This window comes from Anas acuta, chromosome 1 (assembly GCF_963932015.1).
Source record: "Anas acuta chromosome 1, bAnaAcu1.1, whole genome shotgun sequence".
In the NCBI taxonomy this organism is placed as follows: Eukaryota; Metazoa; Chordata; class Aves; order Anseriformes; family Anatidae; genus Anas; species Anas acuta.
Window position 1 is genome coordinate 42,315,532 of NC_088979.1, and position 17,830 is coordinate 42,333,361.

Here is a 17,830-nt window from a genome sequence, read left to right on the forward strand (position 1 = left end):
AAAACATTGTTTGAAAGAACAATGGAGTCTCCCATTAATAACCTCCAGTGCTCTTTTTTTTTTTTTTTAGGATATTTCATATCCAGACTTTTTTTGTATTATTAGTTGTAGTCTGTGCTATCTTTTTAATCAGCTGAACTTTTGACCCTCTGTCTTTATCTGTGGTAACCAAACCACACACATAAGAAACTTGTGCTCTTGATTCATCCCACTCTATATTTCGTCTTATACCCAAAAATGCAGCCCCTCATTAAATTTGTATAGTCAGAGGGGCACGAGAAGGAAAGATATTCCTTCAGAGAATAAATCAGAATGAAATTACCCCTTATGCCTGAGCTGACCCAATGGTCAGCTGCCTTGCCTCTTTGCTCCTAGTTTCTCCTTCTCTATCCTCATCTTGCACCAGCTCTGGCACTTCTCTAACACTGCACTCGGACCTCTCAGATCACTAAACAGAAACCTAACGTGACCCCAAAACCAAAAGTGAATTGCTATCTGTTAGTTTAGCTTGTTTGAATCACCTTTGAAAAGGGTCCAGCAAGGAAAAGGGCAAATAAAAAGGCTGATATGTCAATATCACTTACCTGGGGAAGAGAGGGAGTAGGCATTTTGTGTCCAGAACTGCAGAGCATACCGAGTTTCTGTGCCATCCTTCGTCTGCATCCAAACCGCATCCTTTCCTGCATGTAACAGTAATCTATAACTTATAGGTGCTAAAGGGCATTTCTCTGTAGTGCTAAAGTTAAGTGGGATGAATCCACTAACACTGTTCAGCTGAAGCTCTTGATCCATGATTCCCTTTTATCTGTTTTTCTTTTTCTTCAATTCCAACAGTCAGCCTTTGACTAAAAGAAATATTTACCGTGAGCTCTCTGATCTTGGCTCTTCCAGTGCCTTTCATGGTTGATGCATTTGTTAGTATTTTGGAACATCAGAAGTGCAATTTTAGACTTTATCCATTGGCGTATAACCCTCAGATAAAAACTTGGAAGGGCAGTCTGTCAGCACTCAGATATTTGGCAAGAAGCTTTAGCAATCATTTTCTGAGGTTACATTTAAGAGGTTATAAATTCACTATGCTTTGATGTATGGCATTGTACTATTTCTTCAGATACTTAAGATGCAAGCTTATTGTAATGCAAGACTGTGCAAACGTATAGAAATTAATTTCTAAAAACTTGAAAATGAACAAAGTGTTGTTTACCTTTTTAATGTGGGATTCATAATCCATTGTTTTTGAAAAAAGGAGCAACTGCTATGAATGTGTTTTTTTGATGTTTTATAGAAATATTCTAGGAGGCATGAAAAGAAACAAAAGTGAGACAGTGACGTAAGAGACAGCAATAGAAAGCTTTTAAATAGGTATTCATCTGAGAGTGAAGAACAGTTTCAATTTGTATGAATATAGGGGAGATAAGTTACACTACTTTCTTAACTGCTAGAATTCACCTGTGTGCAATATACTCTGCCAGCAGTCATTTTTAATCTATAAAAGTATAACTAATAATTTGAATCTATTCTACTAAGAAGTAAAAGGGTAAAATTTATAAAGTTAGCCATGCAAATGAAGCTTTTCTATAATATTCATTTATTTCTTTATGCCGACACGCTTAGTTTTCAGGACATGAATATTATACACGGGTTGAAAAGATATGAAAACCTGCTGAGATTTTATCTCCTTTACACATCTGTGCACTTGTAGTACATTAGCAGCTGTGCATACAAGTGACAGAATGTAAACTTGCTGAACTAGTCACCTGCCTTATTGACACATTCATGTGTTACTGTGCCAAAGCTCTTCCAGTTAAGTTAGCAACCAGAAAACGGGTTCTGGCTGTCTTCAACGGGACAAAGTAGAAAAAGTGTAGTAGTAGTTTAAATAAACCTATTTGATATCAACCAGTTAAATGGATACAAACACATGGGGCTTGATTGCTGTTTGTTTACTTAAATCAATTTAGCTTATGTCAGTAAATTGTTGTGTCGCTCGAATTGAGGGCTAAATCTACCTAAATACATGTGCCTGAATTAGTATGAGTCATAGCCCAGACCAAGTTAAAAGTTATTTAGGTTAGCTGTTGCAAGATCCCATATTTTTAAAAACTAAGTATAAAAAACTCCTATTTAGCTGTTCTTTCTGAGAATAGTCTACTCAGGTTAATATTAAAACACTAATTGCCCAAGCAACTATTATGTTGAACTTGTATTGAACTTGTACTGATTGGCAGGTCAAAAGCTTTCCAAATTGGAAGTACAGCTCATCATTTATGAATAAACATAATGCTTTTCTCTACTTCCCTGAAACCTTTTCCAGGTTTTCACTGTTTCTAAACAGTATGTGAAAATACTGCTGTTTAGTAACTGAGTATTTCTCTGTCCTTCATCACAGTAACTGAAGACCTCACAAATACTACCCTTGCAATGTAAAGCAGAAAAGTGTTATTAACCTTGTTTTGCAGAAGCAGCAAACACAATGAAAGAAATAGTGGCTTGCCCACAGCTCCACAGAGTTTGTGGTAAGGCTTAAGCCAAGAGTTCATGTGTGCTAATGCAGTGTCATAATCACAGACATTCTTCTTTACTTATATTTTTCAGATGAAAGGCACGAAAAGAAAATCTCCTCGGTGTTTATTCTTCCTTACTAGATGTGAATTACCTCTTTTATTTTTTTTTCAAAGTTATATTCTTATATGTAAATTCATTGTCATTTGGAAGTAATTTCACAAACTAATTACATTTTTACTTTGTATTTTTATGAGAATTTACATTGACATTAATTTTTTAAACCATGTCTCCTGAAAAGGCCACTTTCCAAAGTCCTGTGCATTTCTTAAAAAACAAATTTAACAGTGTTTTATTATTATTTGAACTGTAATGTAGACTTATTAAGTTTTCCGAGTCAATATGGAACACTTCAGAACCTCAGTTCTTAGTCTGGGTCTTTGTTCTAGAAGTCACATCTGTACTATGAAAGGCTTATCCCTCTTCCTAGACTTAAGTAGCACAGCCAAATCAGCTCCATACTGCTTGTGACTGTTGTCGTCTAGACCAGACTAGCTGTGTCCACAGCAGTTTTTTCTAGGCTCATGTGATGGTTGTGTTACCTAACAAAGATGTTCTTTCTTTTGGATTTTTTGTTTTAATTGAAAGTATTCAGAATAATGTAAAGTTTAAATATAGCTTGAAGGCACACAATGTGTTTGAGGATGAAAAGCCTGCTGGGATAGTGTTGGGAGACTTCGCAGAACCAAAGGCAACTCAGGTGCAATTTCACCTATGCTTCCTTTCGAGAGCAATGAACTGTTGAACAGGACTGAACTATTCCTAATCATACATAGGTGAGACCTAGATGAAAGCATCCAAAACAACCAGGGAGCAAGATGATGTTTGTGCACTATGGCTGGATAGGGTTCAGTGCTCCAGCTCCTTGCTGTTCTGTTTCGCAGTCCTGATATATTCAGAGAGATTGGCTCATACTGTCCTTAGCCATTTTTACAGAATTCTGGTTGTCTTTATTTTCAGCTAGTTCTTAAAAATACAGCTTCTTTAAAAGGAAATTTCTTCACTAGCTGGAAAAAAAAAAAAGAAGAAGAAGAAAATTCATTGCCAGCTAGAGCTCTTATGTGAATGAGATTAAAAGTGTACCGTATTTTGTCCAAGCAACCAGGATCTGATGGGATGCAAGAAAGAGAGAAACATAAGGTAGCATTGCACAGATAATGGGTAAGAACAGAGTAAAAGGTAAAACAAATGAGAGTTAGATGAAGTTAAGAACAGAAAATAGTTATTTTCTTATCCTCAAATTGTTGAGAGCAATGTCAGATTTTTGCTTTTTTAATAGATGGTTGCCAAATGCATTTTCTAAAGTGTGTATAAGACTGGAGGGAGTCCATGTGATTGGGCAGGAGAAACAGCTACTAATTAGTCCTATTAGGATATGCATAGCTTGTTAATGGCTCTATTAATGGCTCTAAGAGTGTTTTTTAAGAGAACTTCTATAAATAAGCAGGCTAAGGTTCCCAATGATTTCTGTAAGTCTTGATGAATATTAGACTTTAAACATGGACTAAACGTGGATTACCAGAAGCATTTGCAATTCCATGACATTGTTCTGGAATTTTAATGTTTCTAGAGTCTGAGAATCCAGTAGTCTGTGTGCTAGCACCTACACATCTATCTTATGCCAGTATCCTGCACAAAACCCTATTACTTCTCAATAGTTATCCCATTATCTGGGACTGCAAAAGTGAAAGGAAGGATGGGTGCTTTTATTCTTTTCCTCTTCTGAGGAGAAGCAAAGTCTTGTGATGTGTCTGCGCTTTACCTTACTTTGATCAGTTACTGTTATATTCTCACATTTATCTTTCTTACTTTCGTATTCCCTTACAGTGAGGGGATGTCCCTCACTGCTAGATTTGCTACTCCCACCATTTCTTTCCATCTCCACAGTGACCTTGAGGATTCCAGATGAGTTTTCATCATTTAATTATTAGTCGTACTTTAAAGTATGGCTAGGTCTATCCTTAGCTGTAATTAAGTTATGATGAAGAAGATTGACTAGAAGTAACTTAGGACAGAAGGCCAGTGTATGGGTTTTAGGAACCTGGAGAGTAGCAACAGCTGCCATCTGCAAAAACAGAGGTAGAGAGAAGTTCAGAGGCTCATAAAAGTCTTTGGAGTCACAAGGGGGAGGGCAGTACGTGTTTAATCAGGGATGGAAGCTTACTGGATGAAAGGAGAAAACTGCTTTGTTGGGGGAGAGGGGAAGGAAGGGGTATCTGCAGGGGTTGGAAAGATAGGATTGAAAAGAAGTGATTGGTAACAGGTGCCTTCAAACAGTCTCTAGTTCTGTTTCTTTACCCTCTTTTCTGTTTAAAAGATTGTACACGATAATGTCAAAATTATATGTGTTTCCAAAGTGAATGACTTCCTGCTCATCTATGTGCTGCAACTTGTTTTATATATAAAAAAAATGCTGATGTACAATGCTTAGCTCTCTTTTTAAATGTTAAGCCACAAAGTAATTATCATTTTTCTTATGCTACGTTTATGTTCCAAGATTCTAGTTTCTATTAATGTTCTGCATGTTTTCTAAGTAGATTACAGGGACATTTCTGCATCACAAGTAAGCCCTGGAGCTATTCTCAGCTTAAAGCTTCGAGAAACAAAGTGACATTTACATTGCTAAATGAGTGTAGAGAAGTTTCTAGCTCATATTTTACAAGGAAAAATATGCTCTTAAGCAGTATTCCTCATTTTTGTTATCTGTTTTGTTGTTGTCAAGCTTTAATAAAATTTGAATTCCAAACAGTACTGAATTTAGGGGGAGGAAGGATTTATCATTTGGGTACATTCATTCTCTTCTTGAAGCTGTATTATTCAGAATGTCTTACTAACTTTTACAGATATCCTTCAAAGAATTATCTTTAAGTTTGCAGTGGTATACAGTAAACATCTGTGTATTAAATAGTGATTTCTAGTCAGAAATTCTTTTCTTTTTTTTCTCAGAATCTGAGAAAACATGATAGTAACACAGGATTTATTAATGTCGATTAAGTAAATCCAATATAAATACGCTTTTACTCTCAATAATAGAAAGTTTCATAGGCAAAATGCAGTTCATGGATTATGAGATGGAATTGGCATGTGCGTTTTAAATGATATATTTTTGACAGAGACAATATTACTTAGTGATAGACATTTAAACAAGAAACCACTGGCACTAGGGTTTTCTGAACATTTAACTAATATTTTGTTATATTCAGTTTTATAGCCTTGGCTATGAATATTTCAGCCACATTCTGCTGGTTACACAGCTGTGTAAAATTTTATTTTTGATCACTTTATGGTATCATTTGAATACTGCTAAATGGAAATTGAATTTAAATACTTCACAAGAAATACCAAAGATGGGGAGAATCAAGCTATAGTAATATGTTACACTGTTGGGAAATCCATGAAATGTTTCATGATAATATATGCTAATACGGCTGTTTTGACATACTAGCATTTTTAGCATGTTTCATTTAAGAAGACCTTACTCTAGAAATGATAGTTTTTATTAAATTTGTATTTGACTAAATGTCACAATAACTCAGATTAAAAAAATACTTGGGAGTTTAGTCTTCGTTATTTAGTCTTCATCATAATTATAAATATATTTTTTTATCTTTAGTGCACAGTGAAAAAAATTCCAAAATTTAACATGCAAATTCTGAATTATGAGACAATGTATTTCCTGTTTTTCTTAAGAAATTGGAAAGATTTTAACTGTTAAGAAAAAATTGAAACATGCAGCTGAAATAGAAGTATCTGAAAGATGGAAGCTGTTTCCTGTAATGACTGTGCCATTTTATTGTTGCTACAGTTCTAATGTGTGTTCACCTTATAAAACTGGAAGTAGTTGGTAGATCCATTTAGTCACAGATCTATCCGTTCACTTTAAGATTTTATATGAACGTGGATGTAGAGAACTCCCGAATTAAGTGTAGTGCAGAGAAGCTATCAACATCCTGCATATGGTCTGGCATCCTTCCATCACCCCGTTATCAGGTTCATTTGTTTGATCAGAACATTTCATACTGTATTCCAGCTTCCAGCTTTACAATGTGTATCCATGTGCCTAACATGACCATATGTTCCAATCTCACATGAGAATTCTTGCTGACTTCTGGTATTTCCAGTACAGCTGCAGCAGAGGATGCAGCTATGTCAAATACACTCCGCCTTACATGAGGGTTTAAACCATGATGTGTGGAGCTTTCTTAATTGCATAGATGGTTGTTAAAATCTTCTTGGAGATCCGGCATGCATGTGGGTTTTAGTCCTGATGGGCACACAACCAGAGCATTCCACTGTTGATGCTGAATTTGCACCATTCATGACGCTGCATCCTACCCATCTGCAATCCTAAACAGTGGAATGAACTTACCATTTGCTTCATTTTACTCTCTGCTGCATCAAAATACATCTTCTGTAGTGTATTTCTCAACTTTCACATTTTTCATCATTAATAAGGTTAGCATTTTCAATTCTGTGCTAATGGAGTTGGTGACTTTTCCACTCTCTGCCAAAAAAGGAAGACAGCTCTTTCCAGGGTGAGGGCTCTTTTGTGGTGTGTCTCTAGCTGTTTGGCAAAAAATAAAACCCACGAGGAACAGTTCAAAAGCAGTTCTTTATGGGAATTGTCAGTATTTCTAAAGAGAAAACATTCTAGGTACTACTTTTGTTTGAGAGTCTCATTCCTGGTCAATGACACATACATATCTCCTTTCTCTGAGTACACTCCTGAGTTAGAGTAACATACTGAAACTTTGTCTTCACAGTACTTCACAGACTTTGCGCAAGCCACAGCATAGATTGAAAGGTGGAATCGGGTTGTATTTCAGTTCTGTGGTCTGTTCTTCAGAAATACGTCATTGACTTGATGGTCTATGCCAACAGCCTGTAATAGAAGACTGTTTGTTCACCTCCCTTTTAACTGGTGATCTCTGATGATACTAAAGAGTATTACCAGTGCAAAGATGATTTAAGATGTTCTTGTTAAGTCAAGTAACAAGGCAGAAGAGATGGATCTTACGCAATTTTAAAAACTTAGATATCTATGTCTGAAAGTCATCTAGGGATTTGTAGTCAGAAAGAAAAACAGGCACAGTTAAGGTGTGATTCACCATATCCTCATTTAAAATCAGCAAAATGAGTTGCTAATTATGAATCTTACCAACAGCTTTAGAGAGGAGTCAGACAAGTTGGTTTGCCTGTGTTTAAATGTAATTTCTGAAGTTGTCTGAAGTTCAGTGTGAGGAAGTCCACCAAGTATTCACCAAGGTCACATGCTCCAAAGCCAAATTACAACCAGAGGTCTCAGAAAGATCCCTCTCCATCTTAATATCAGCTGGTAAACAATACAACTTTACTTTTAATACACTCTTAATTTCCACAGGAAATCACAGTAGGAATCTGAGAGGGATCTGAGTAAGAAAATTCAGAGTTCATGGCGGACAATATTCTTAGTGTTTCCTCTACCATCACCCTATATGCCCATCAGGCTTGACCTTACTGAGCACTCCGAGACAGACAACTGTGAATCCAGTTCCTTCTGAGCCACCCTGCCCTACCCATTTCCAGATTTAAATCACTTTCACTTGAGAAGAAGTTACAGGAAGTATAAAACTGCTTTTTCTCTGAGGCCTTCCAAAAACATTTGGATACTGAACATGAGCTTTTAATTCTTGGAAGACTGAGAAATCAATTCAGAAATGAATTGATTTACAAAACACTACCAAATGGATATAGCATTGTTAAGTGTCATTTTTGGTTTCTTGAGTAAGTATTCTTTAACGTACCCATAACCTCTTTTGCTGAATTCTGCCTTTTCCGGTGACTTGTTTGAGGACTACAATAGCTGCCTAAGCTGAAGAGTATGTGCATGCGAGGAAAGATTTCATTGACCTAACACAAACATGTTTTTCATCCCAGTACAGCTGTCTTCCCTCACTTGCATGTTCTGTTATAGCTGTTGTTGTTGTTATTTTAAAGATTAAAGTATGGCCAGAGTAGTCACTAGACTGCAGTACAGTCAACTGTTCTTGGACCTAAAGACAATGCTGTAATCTCTCAAGTTTCTCCAGACTGGATACATATTTTTATTTTGCGTTATTATTTAGCCACATGGGGACCATATGGTAGTTAAAGTGGGGAATACAAGCTTTCCCAAGATGCTCCTGAACATACATGCTATACTCTAACAATATGTAAGACTAACAGATAGAGGGGAGGGGGTGGTGACACGTCTACAACCATTGTCTCAGTGCTTGACTCACATATTCTGAGAGATTTTAAGTTTTGATTAGCATTTTTGAGAAATTAACCCCTCTGGTTTTATCCCTCTTTCAGCTGATTTTCCTTTTTTTTGTCAGCGAAATTGGCTTTCTTGTTTAAGGTTCATAGTATTTAGTGCCTCTTCTGTGTTTCCATTCTTTTACTGGGAATTTATGCTGCTTTCTTCTCTGGGAACACTTGTCAGTCATCAAAATTCAGTGGTTCTGCCAGAATCTGATGGATTTTCTAGCACAGTAATTTCATGTTCGGCATCCACAATAGACATGCTCTGCTTCAAAATGGAGTTCTAATCCAAGGCAAAGTTTGTAGTCATAAATTCTATTTGTAAAACTAAAAGTAGAATACTTTTTGTCATCATAAAGGTTCAGATAACTGTGCTGTTGTTAAGGGTCACTTTTGCTTTAGAAGATATTTACCTGGGTGCAGTAATTGTGGCTTTATTGTATGAGGAGGGAAGCAGATGGACCCACTGCCTGCTTCTGTGATGATTTTAATGCTATGAACAAACATCAAGTTTATTATCAGAATAAATCTGTCTTCAGTCCAGAAATACAGGTGTCTCTCCCTACTGAGCATCTTTGACCTTTCAGTTTGGTCTATGTAAATTTTCTTTTCAAGATGATTGTATAGAGAGTATTTGAAGGTGCAAGGCATCCCTGCATAAAATAAGAAATGATGTTTATGTAATTGATTCCTGTAAGTCAGTTGCATTTTCTTAACACATTTCTTGTTTTGCATCTGCTTCCAGAGCATGATATGTAATATATTTCATTTTATTTGCTTATATAAATTGATTTTACAAGTTTTATTTATTATAATTATACACACATATAATATTAAGGGCCTTTACAAGCTGTTGAGTGCACAGAGGGGGATTCTTTCTTGCTTTGATTATAGTTACATGACAGAGTAAGAAGAAAAATCCTCAGGCTTCTTGATGATCCACTGAAAAAAATTAAATTACTGTTTTGGTAAATAGCCATTGAGCTTAATGTAGGCTTTATATATATATATATATATATATATACTTTATCAGTTATTTACTTGATAAAACAGCATTCTATTTTATGTCTCAGTCATGTTCAACATCAGGCAATTCCTTTTGTTTTTATTATGATTACTTAAAATAAGATTGTTATATTTAATACTATACTTATTTTGAATTTATTAGAACTCATTTGGGAAACGTAATTGGCTTTTCTGGTACAAGCATGTTTGAGCATGTATCAAGGACAACAAAAACACTGTTAACAGAGCTCTGTTTATAGAATCCATAACTCCAAATACATTTCTGCTTGATACTGCTGCCTTTTTAATTCTTGTGTTTGGTCGTCCCTGTCTTCTAATATTTAGTTGAAATAATCAAATTTTGTCCTTCCTAATCCCAAACTGATCTTCCGTCTCTGTTCATGTAATTTATATTTCAATTATCCTTATAAACAGGTAAAAACAAGGTTAAATAAAATATAACTTTTACTTGCTTTAAGATCAAACATCATCACAGGAAACTCAAATTCTACTGAAATACAAATATGCAGACAGCATCTAACTATTTTGCCTTTTGTACTTTACCTTTTGAAAATAATTGGCGCTTTGGTTTGTTTCCTTTAACATGGTTTAAAAGCTTGCTGGTTTTGATACTGTATAAAGTTTTTACAGACTTTACAGAGAGAATTTCATCACAACAGTACTGATAGCATTCCGCCTAATAAACTGACAAGGTAGAATAAGGAAAAAATCCCAAAACAGAAAACATTTTAATCAAAGAGCAACATGGAGAATATTTGTGCCTATCCTTTGTCTACACATAAATATGTCATTTATCAATTAAACAAAGAAACAAACACTGGCATACAAAATGCCTTTTGCTAGTTTTAATTAAGGACGTTGGAAATCACAGCACAAAAATAAATAAATAAATAAATAGAAATGGACAAGTCTATTCTTCTGATAGTATTCACAATGCAGTATATGTTACCTTTCCTCAGCTCCCACTTTGTCACTCCCATTGTTCTCAGTCTGTTCATTCTAATCACTTATTTTGAATTCCAGCTACTAATTATATATGCAAAGGTCTCCGTGATTCTTTTATAGTTTAAGTAAGCTTCATTAAATGTGGGTAATTAAGTGGAATGTGGGATGTTAGATTGTTCTAGTATGAGCCTGTGTGTGTTTAGGAAAGCTTACATGATCAATGGTGTGAGTGCCTGTTCTAAAAATGCAGTTCCTTTCAACACAGCAATTCAATACTTCAAATATGTGTGCGAGGTGAATTACAATTGCATGTTGGCTACCCAGGATGAAGGATGTTTTAGGTGAAGTAGAAGGATGAGAAAAGTAAATGATGAGGAGAGTGAGGTGAGAAATGGATTCAGTCTATGACACCTGACTTTACTTATCTAAATGGAAGTGAGCATTCGTCCCTTTGCTTTACAGCAGCTTAGTCACTAGCAACCTAGTCAATATGTTAGTGCTATTACAACACAATTCAGCTGACATGCCAATAGGTGTCCACTTAGGTGTAATGGAAAATTAAATTCCTACCTCGTGTGTAGATACTTAAGTTTAGACATGTAAATGAAGGTGTTAAAAGCTTGAGCTAAAATTCCATGTGTCACACAGGTCATTACTTTGTTGTTTGTTTGTTTTTTGTATTTGTGCTGGTAGCCAGAGCAGGTTAGCATCCTTAAACAAAAATTTTTCAGCTTTCTGTGGGCAGACTTTCAAAATATTTCATGATAGAGTGTGTCACTGATATTTATACGTGTGTGCAACAGTTGCTGTATATAAGCAGTGTTTTTGTCCCAGTTGCATACTTGAAATTTTCCCTTGCTTCATCTGAACCCACCTTTCCAAGCTAACTGCGTTGTTTTCCATTATCTGTATTGCCACATTCCCACAGAATATTCCTTAGGTGGGGACTGGGTGCTGGTGTTCCCAAAGTTAGGGGCAAGTGAGACCAAAGCTGTACTGCCAGCACAGCAAGGAGCTGGGTGAATCCACACACAGGTGTCAGGACACACAGTCCTCCCAAGAAGAATTGCTGTCTGGCTCTCCAAAGCAAAAGTCCTCAGACTTGGAAGCCTCAATACTGTGAGGCTTAGCCTCAATACTGTGAGGCTTAGATATAATGGCTTTCCTAATCCAGGAGCCAGCACAACAAGGTCTAAATAAATGGAGCAACTTTTTACTGGGGCAGATAATGCTAGGACAAGGGGAAATGGTTTTAAACTAAAAGAGAAGAAAGTTAGATTAGATGTTAGGAAGAAATTCTTTGCTGAGAATGTGAGTTGCCTTTGGTGAGGCACTGGCACAGGCTGCCCAGAGAAGCTGTGGATGCCCCATCCCTGGAAATGTTCAAGGCCAGGTTGGGTGAGGCCCTGGGCAACTTGATCTGGTGGGTGGTGTCCCTGCCCATGGCAGGGGGTTGGAACTAGATGGTCTTTAAGTTTTCTTCCCACCCAAGCCATTCTGTGATTCTGTGACCTCCACAGAGGACTTGGGACATACAGAGCCTTAGCAACACTGTTTTTTCAGCACACTGAGGAACCAAGGTGAATAATGTAAGTGAACAATTTGCACGGGACTGCATTGACATAGAACTATGGACTTGATGTGGTAAAATTGTCCAAAAATTTCAACCATCCATTTCTCTTCACATCTTCCCTTACTTAGCTTATCCTGAAACTAATACGTCCTACACAAAAGATTATTTTTGTCCATTTTGAACCCTATACCTACTTTCCCCCTTTTTATTTCTGTTCAAAATGGAACAAATCCACATATTTCTCCTATGCACAATCTTCAAACCTTTTGCACTGCGAATTGTCCAGACCGAATTGTCAGCTTTTAGGATTATAAAATAGTATTGAATCATGGTAATGTGCTAACAGTGCCAGGTATTGCTACTGAATCTTTGTTTAGTATTTAAAAGTGAAGCTAAGAAATAAGGTTGTGTTAAGGAGCATAGAAATCTTTAGAGATCTGAGTAAAACTACTGCAGTTTGGGACAGAACTTTTTTGTCAATGTTACATGAGTAGAAAACTACAAATCTCTTGCAAGTGCTGTTCCAAATTTCTTTTCTTGTGTAGCAGTAGACATAGTAGTGATTCTATTGGATTCAGTGTTTCCTGTGGTATTTTGCCAATTTTGTTAAGGTTTTTCTTAGTGAATGTGATTGTAGAACAAATATGAAGGCAGCTTGAACTAAATTCTCATAATAAATTTGGCTGTGATGCCAAATGAATTTATTCATTGTGGGCTAATTTGTCATCCCCACTCCTTGTCATTCCCTCCCATAGTTTCTTATTTGGGAATTCCACTGTTAGAGTGGAAGTTCATACTAGAGCTGACTCTCCAGAGCCTGTTCCAAGTCTGAAAAAAGGCAGGGCTGTCAAGTACAAGACAGACACTGGGAGGAGAGAAGACCTTAGAGTGCTGAGAGGATTTTGATATGAGAGAATTTGACCCTATGCATACAGGTTTCAACTCTGTTTCTGAAATAAATCTGCATGACAGTTTTGAGGTTTTGCCTTGTTCAAACGTGCAGCTATTTGGTTTACAGAATAACCAAGTTTAACTATAGGAACAGCACTTGTTAATGTCAAAACAGTGTTTATGTACAATTTAATCTCCTCTGATAGCGTACTTATTTGCTATATACTTGCTTGAGTTATTTTCATCAAGAAATTCTGTCTATGTGTCGCTTTGGCAACATCTTTGCAGAGTTTACAACTTTGAAAAACATGTTGGCATCAGCTATGCAGTCCTTTCAAACAGCTGCTCTGCAGTCATGCTGTTTTAACATGCCACCACACATGGCTGAATTATGCAAATAGTTAATATTAAATGACTGAGATACAAGAACAATTTGTACACTCGATAAAGCTCATCCGTGGAGTTTAACATCCATTCATAGAACTGAATTAGTGTGGGGCATTTTAAAGAGAACAACGTGGTTCTTTTGACTTTAGGTAAAATATTTGTATCTTGTATTAAAGGCAATAATGGACAGAGAGAAGCTATATGTCAAGAATGTTTTAAAAGGCTTTTCTTTTAAGTGTTTATTAATAATGCAATGAAAAAAGGATGTGCATCAATATAACTGGCAAGTGCTAAGAAATAAGTAAAAGCAAACGTTTGCCATTCAGCTATAAAATTGTAAAACTCCTTTGTTTTAAATGAGTTACCCTGTTCTAGTTTAGAGATAAGATAGGATGTTAATTATTGTGATGCTAATCTTTTAGTTTTCCTACTGACTTTGCTGTTCTTGGTTCTGCAATAATGAATTGTGAATCACAATCTGGAGGTAAAACAACAGATAAAACACTCTAAATTCTGTAACTTATAGTAATTATACCCATTACATGCTGGGGGAGAGAACATTAGGCACTAGAAGATGCAAGACAACAAAAGAAGACAGCCAATTAAAGTCACAAAGTATTATGAGTTTTCCTTTCTCCCTTTACGATACCAATTGAATAATGGATGCTTTCTGCTAAGTAGTATGAAAAGGCTGCTTTTTAAGTAAATTCAAATTGTTTATAAAGCAAATTATTAGAACATCCAAAAAAAAACTAAACATTTTCTTGTACTTTTGTTTTTCTCCTCCTATGTTGGAACTTTTTATGTTTCATGAAATTTCTTTTCCACCTGATCCCATTTTTGCTGTAGGTCCTCTTAAGGTTTTTCTCTGACTTTTCTAATCCAGATATAAAGACATATATATTTCTCTTAATATATTTATAAGGCTTCTGTGCAAGACCTAATGCTTGAAAGCACAATTTGTCACTGTCTTTCACATTAGATTTGTAAACTCCCTCTGCCTGACAAAACAAACTCAAAATAATTATTTTAAATTAAATGAAAGCTTAAGTTAAAAGAGATGCTGGGAGCACAATTAATGTTCTCCTTTACAGCATGTAAGCAATACAAAATTGGAGTTGTATAAATCCCATGTGACTTTTTCACTTTCTTACTTTTACTAGTATCCAATTAGTAATCATGTTAATGATGGTCATGCTTGTTGTATTTACTGATCCACTTATATATTTCGTTCGGTGAATATAAATTCATTATTAACAAAATAGGTTCAAATATAATTTTACTGAATAACTTAGTGTTGTCCTTTTGTGGTTTATAGGAACTAGCCGTAATGAAACAGATTCTAATTAATCTGCATGGTAAACACAAGGAACAAAATTTGCCTCAGTCTAATATTGATGTAAAAAATACGACGGCAAAGAACATACTAAACCCTTTAGTAAAACTGCCACCAGAACATGAAGAAGAAAATATATTTACACCTAAGCCAACGTTATTTGTAAGTACTATACTAAGGGTAAGTGCCACAGGTTTTTTGATAATTTTCCTCACATTTTAGAACGAAAAAAAAAATAGGTTCATACTTCAAGGAGATATATAAATAATTCAGCTTAATATTTGCAGCTCTTTATGGTAATGTTTAATTTTGAAGAGATAAATTGCAGCTTATGATGTTATTTAGCTGTTTGGTAGTTTCTGCATCTTAAGTTCAAAGTAAACAAGATAAAAAAAAAAGTGATTGTAATGTTAGAATTATTTAGCAAAATTTTAATAGCTACAGAATAAGTATATAATTTTAAATCTACCCTGAGCATGAGTTGAATGTGTACATATATCACAAAGAGCATCGGTAAGAAAATAAACGTATTTATGTATATTCCTGCATATATTATATTCATGTATATGTATAAATTTATGGCCAGAGATTTTATCAGGTCTTTTACTAAAGAACTTTAATAAGTTCTTTACTAAGGTATTACAAAACCCTGTTTTATTCCTTTAGAAACTAAATGCTTGAATTTAAATACTTCAAGTTGCCTGCTTCAGATTTAGTGCTTCTAGTATTTGAAAGCTTCTGAAAAATAATTTAGAAGTTTCTTACTATGAGTGTGTCTCAACTGATAAATTTAATAAAGTTACAATGTTGAGTCACAACACAAATCATGACTCAGATTTAGACTGCTTGAGGCTACCTTTAGGGTAGACTGGTTGAATCCACACGAAGTAGAATTCTACACCCTATTTTTTTTTTTTACCTTTTTTTTTTTTTCTATTTTTGTCCAAATATGTATCTTTTGTGATCCAGGATCTGAGTGGTTAATCTGTCCTGTCTTAGGGGTATAAAAATAATGTGGAAATCTAAAAAAAAAAAAAAAAAAAAAAAGGTGCTTTGGCATGTTTTAATTGTTTCTCTTTGAAAAACTCTATCCTTTTCAGACTTTGGAGTAGGGAACTGAAAATGGGCCAATGGCAGAATTTCTTACTAGATGGGGAAAGAATTTAGTAGTCCTGTGAAGAACCTGCCGATTTCATCCAATTTCTATAATTTTAAAAGTTAGTACAAATAAGCAGATTTATTTTTATAACTGAGAACTTAAAAAAGAGAGAAAGATGGATATTTAAATGTGTTGAGGATCCAAAGCCAGCTGAAATTGAAGATTAACTAGCTATTAAGTCTTGGAAGAAAAGAAATAGCAGACAAAAAACTGAACTAGAACAAACTTAGAGGCAACAGACGGAAGAGATAGTACTCAGTAAAGTGCGAGTTTGTAGTGACCCCTGAATACAGAATAGTCCCTACCTTGTTGCACCTCCAAATTTTTAATTTTTTTTTTCTCTCTATAACAACCATTGAATTTGCCACAAGAACATTATGCTATCCTGACTGTGTAGCAGTAGCCCATAGGATTATGAAGGCAAGGAGATGTTGATCACAGATAATTCTCTACAATTAAAATACTTTCCACATCGTCAGAAAACTGCTGAGTTCTTTTATTTCGGATTATAATTTTTTAAGAACTATATTTGTGCATGAAGTGTTGGTTAGTTATGGTACACGTAAGATGTCTTTTCTGAGTTCCATCCATTCTCAGATACAAAAGTATGATGATGGTATTTAGAATGAAATCTATTTATGGTACACTCAGCTCATGTTTTCATTGTGATCTCTATTTTAAAACAAATCCTTTATCTTATCCACTTGTTGTTACCTAGAAATAGAGAGGTTTTAATAAACATATATAGTAATAACAACCTAGAGTACATAGTCTTATTTTTAATTTATTTGAATTTGAGCAAAAAGTTAAATTAATGCTGCAGAGGAAGGAAAGAGACTTTAGTGTAGATTGCATGTTTTTGTCTAGACTTTCGATTTGTCTTACAATTAAGACATCTTTTATTTTTTACAGACAAATACAGAGGCACCTGTATGGTACAAGAAACTGCAGAAGAAAACATCACCGTAACATTTTTCCAAAAATATTCAAAAAAATCCTTTGGGGAGCTTTTCTTTGAAGAAAGATCTTTTCACCATAATTATGCCCTTTTTACCATAAAGGCAAACAGCTGTTCTGTTTTCAACTGTTATTTAATACCTGTAAAATGGTCTTATGCTTCATAAAATATTTTTTAGATTTGTCACATGAACAAAATGTGTGGAAATAATGCATGCAGTGATTTTACTAATATATATTTGAATTTTAAAAGATAAATAAACACTAGCATATTGTACACACAATCTGGGCTGTTAAATGGTGTCTTATTCAGAATGTTCAAATTAATGCATGCTTCAGGTTTTTTATATTGTTTTTCTTGGACCCTGTGTTTCATGCCACATTCCTTGCAACTATTCTGGCACACAGAAATCAAAAAAATATATTTACAAATTAGCATCAGAGTATATCCTACTTTCTTTGAAGGAAATACATCACGTCAAGTGAAAAAAAAATTATCAGCCTTGATTGGTTTAGTTTGTCAATTAATGTCATTTGTTTTACCAAACAACCATTAAAAATCTTCAGATGAAGGAATAAAATACATCTTAGTTATCAGCTCAGATACTCACTGGGCTAGATATGCTAGCTCTAGTGTAATTGCGTCACTATAAAAATAAAAATGGAACCATGAATGTGAGTGCTGTAGCATGTAACAATGAAATGGACAACT

At 35.0% G+C, this 17,830-nt stretch overlaps 1 protein-coding gene across 4 annotated transcripts in view; it reads left to right on the forward strand.

Annotated features, from left to right (window-relative positions):
- PIBF1 (progesterone immunomodulatory binding factor 1) overlaps nt 1-17,402 on the forward strand; it is a 119,510-nt gene extending 102,108 nt beyond the window's left edge. For all 4 annotated transcript variants that reach the window (XM_068676054.1, XM_068676048.1, XM_068676074.1 and 1 more), the window contains 2 exons: nt 14,985-15,164; nt 17,074-17,402. In XM_068676054.1, coding sequence (XP_068532155.1) covers nt 14,985-15,164; nt 17,074-17,130 — 237 coding nt within the window. In that variant the 3' untranslated portion in view covers nt 17,131-17,402. The remainder of the gene's footprint in view (nt 1-14,984; nt 15,165-17,073) is intronic.
- The last annotated feature ends 428 nt before the right edge of the window (nt 17,403-17,830 follow it).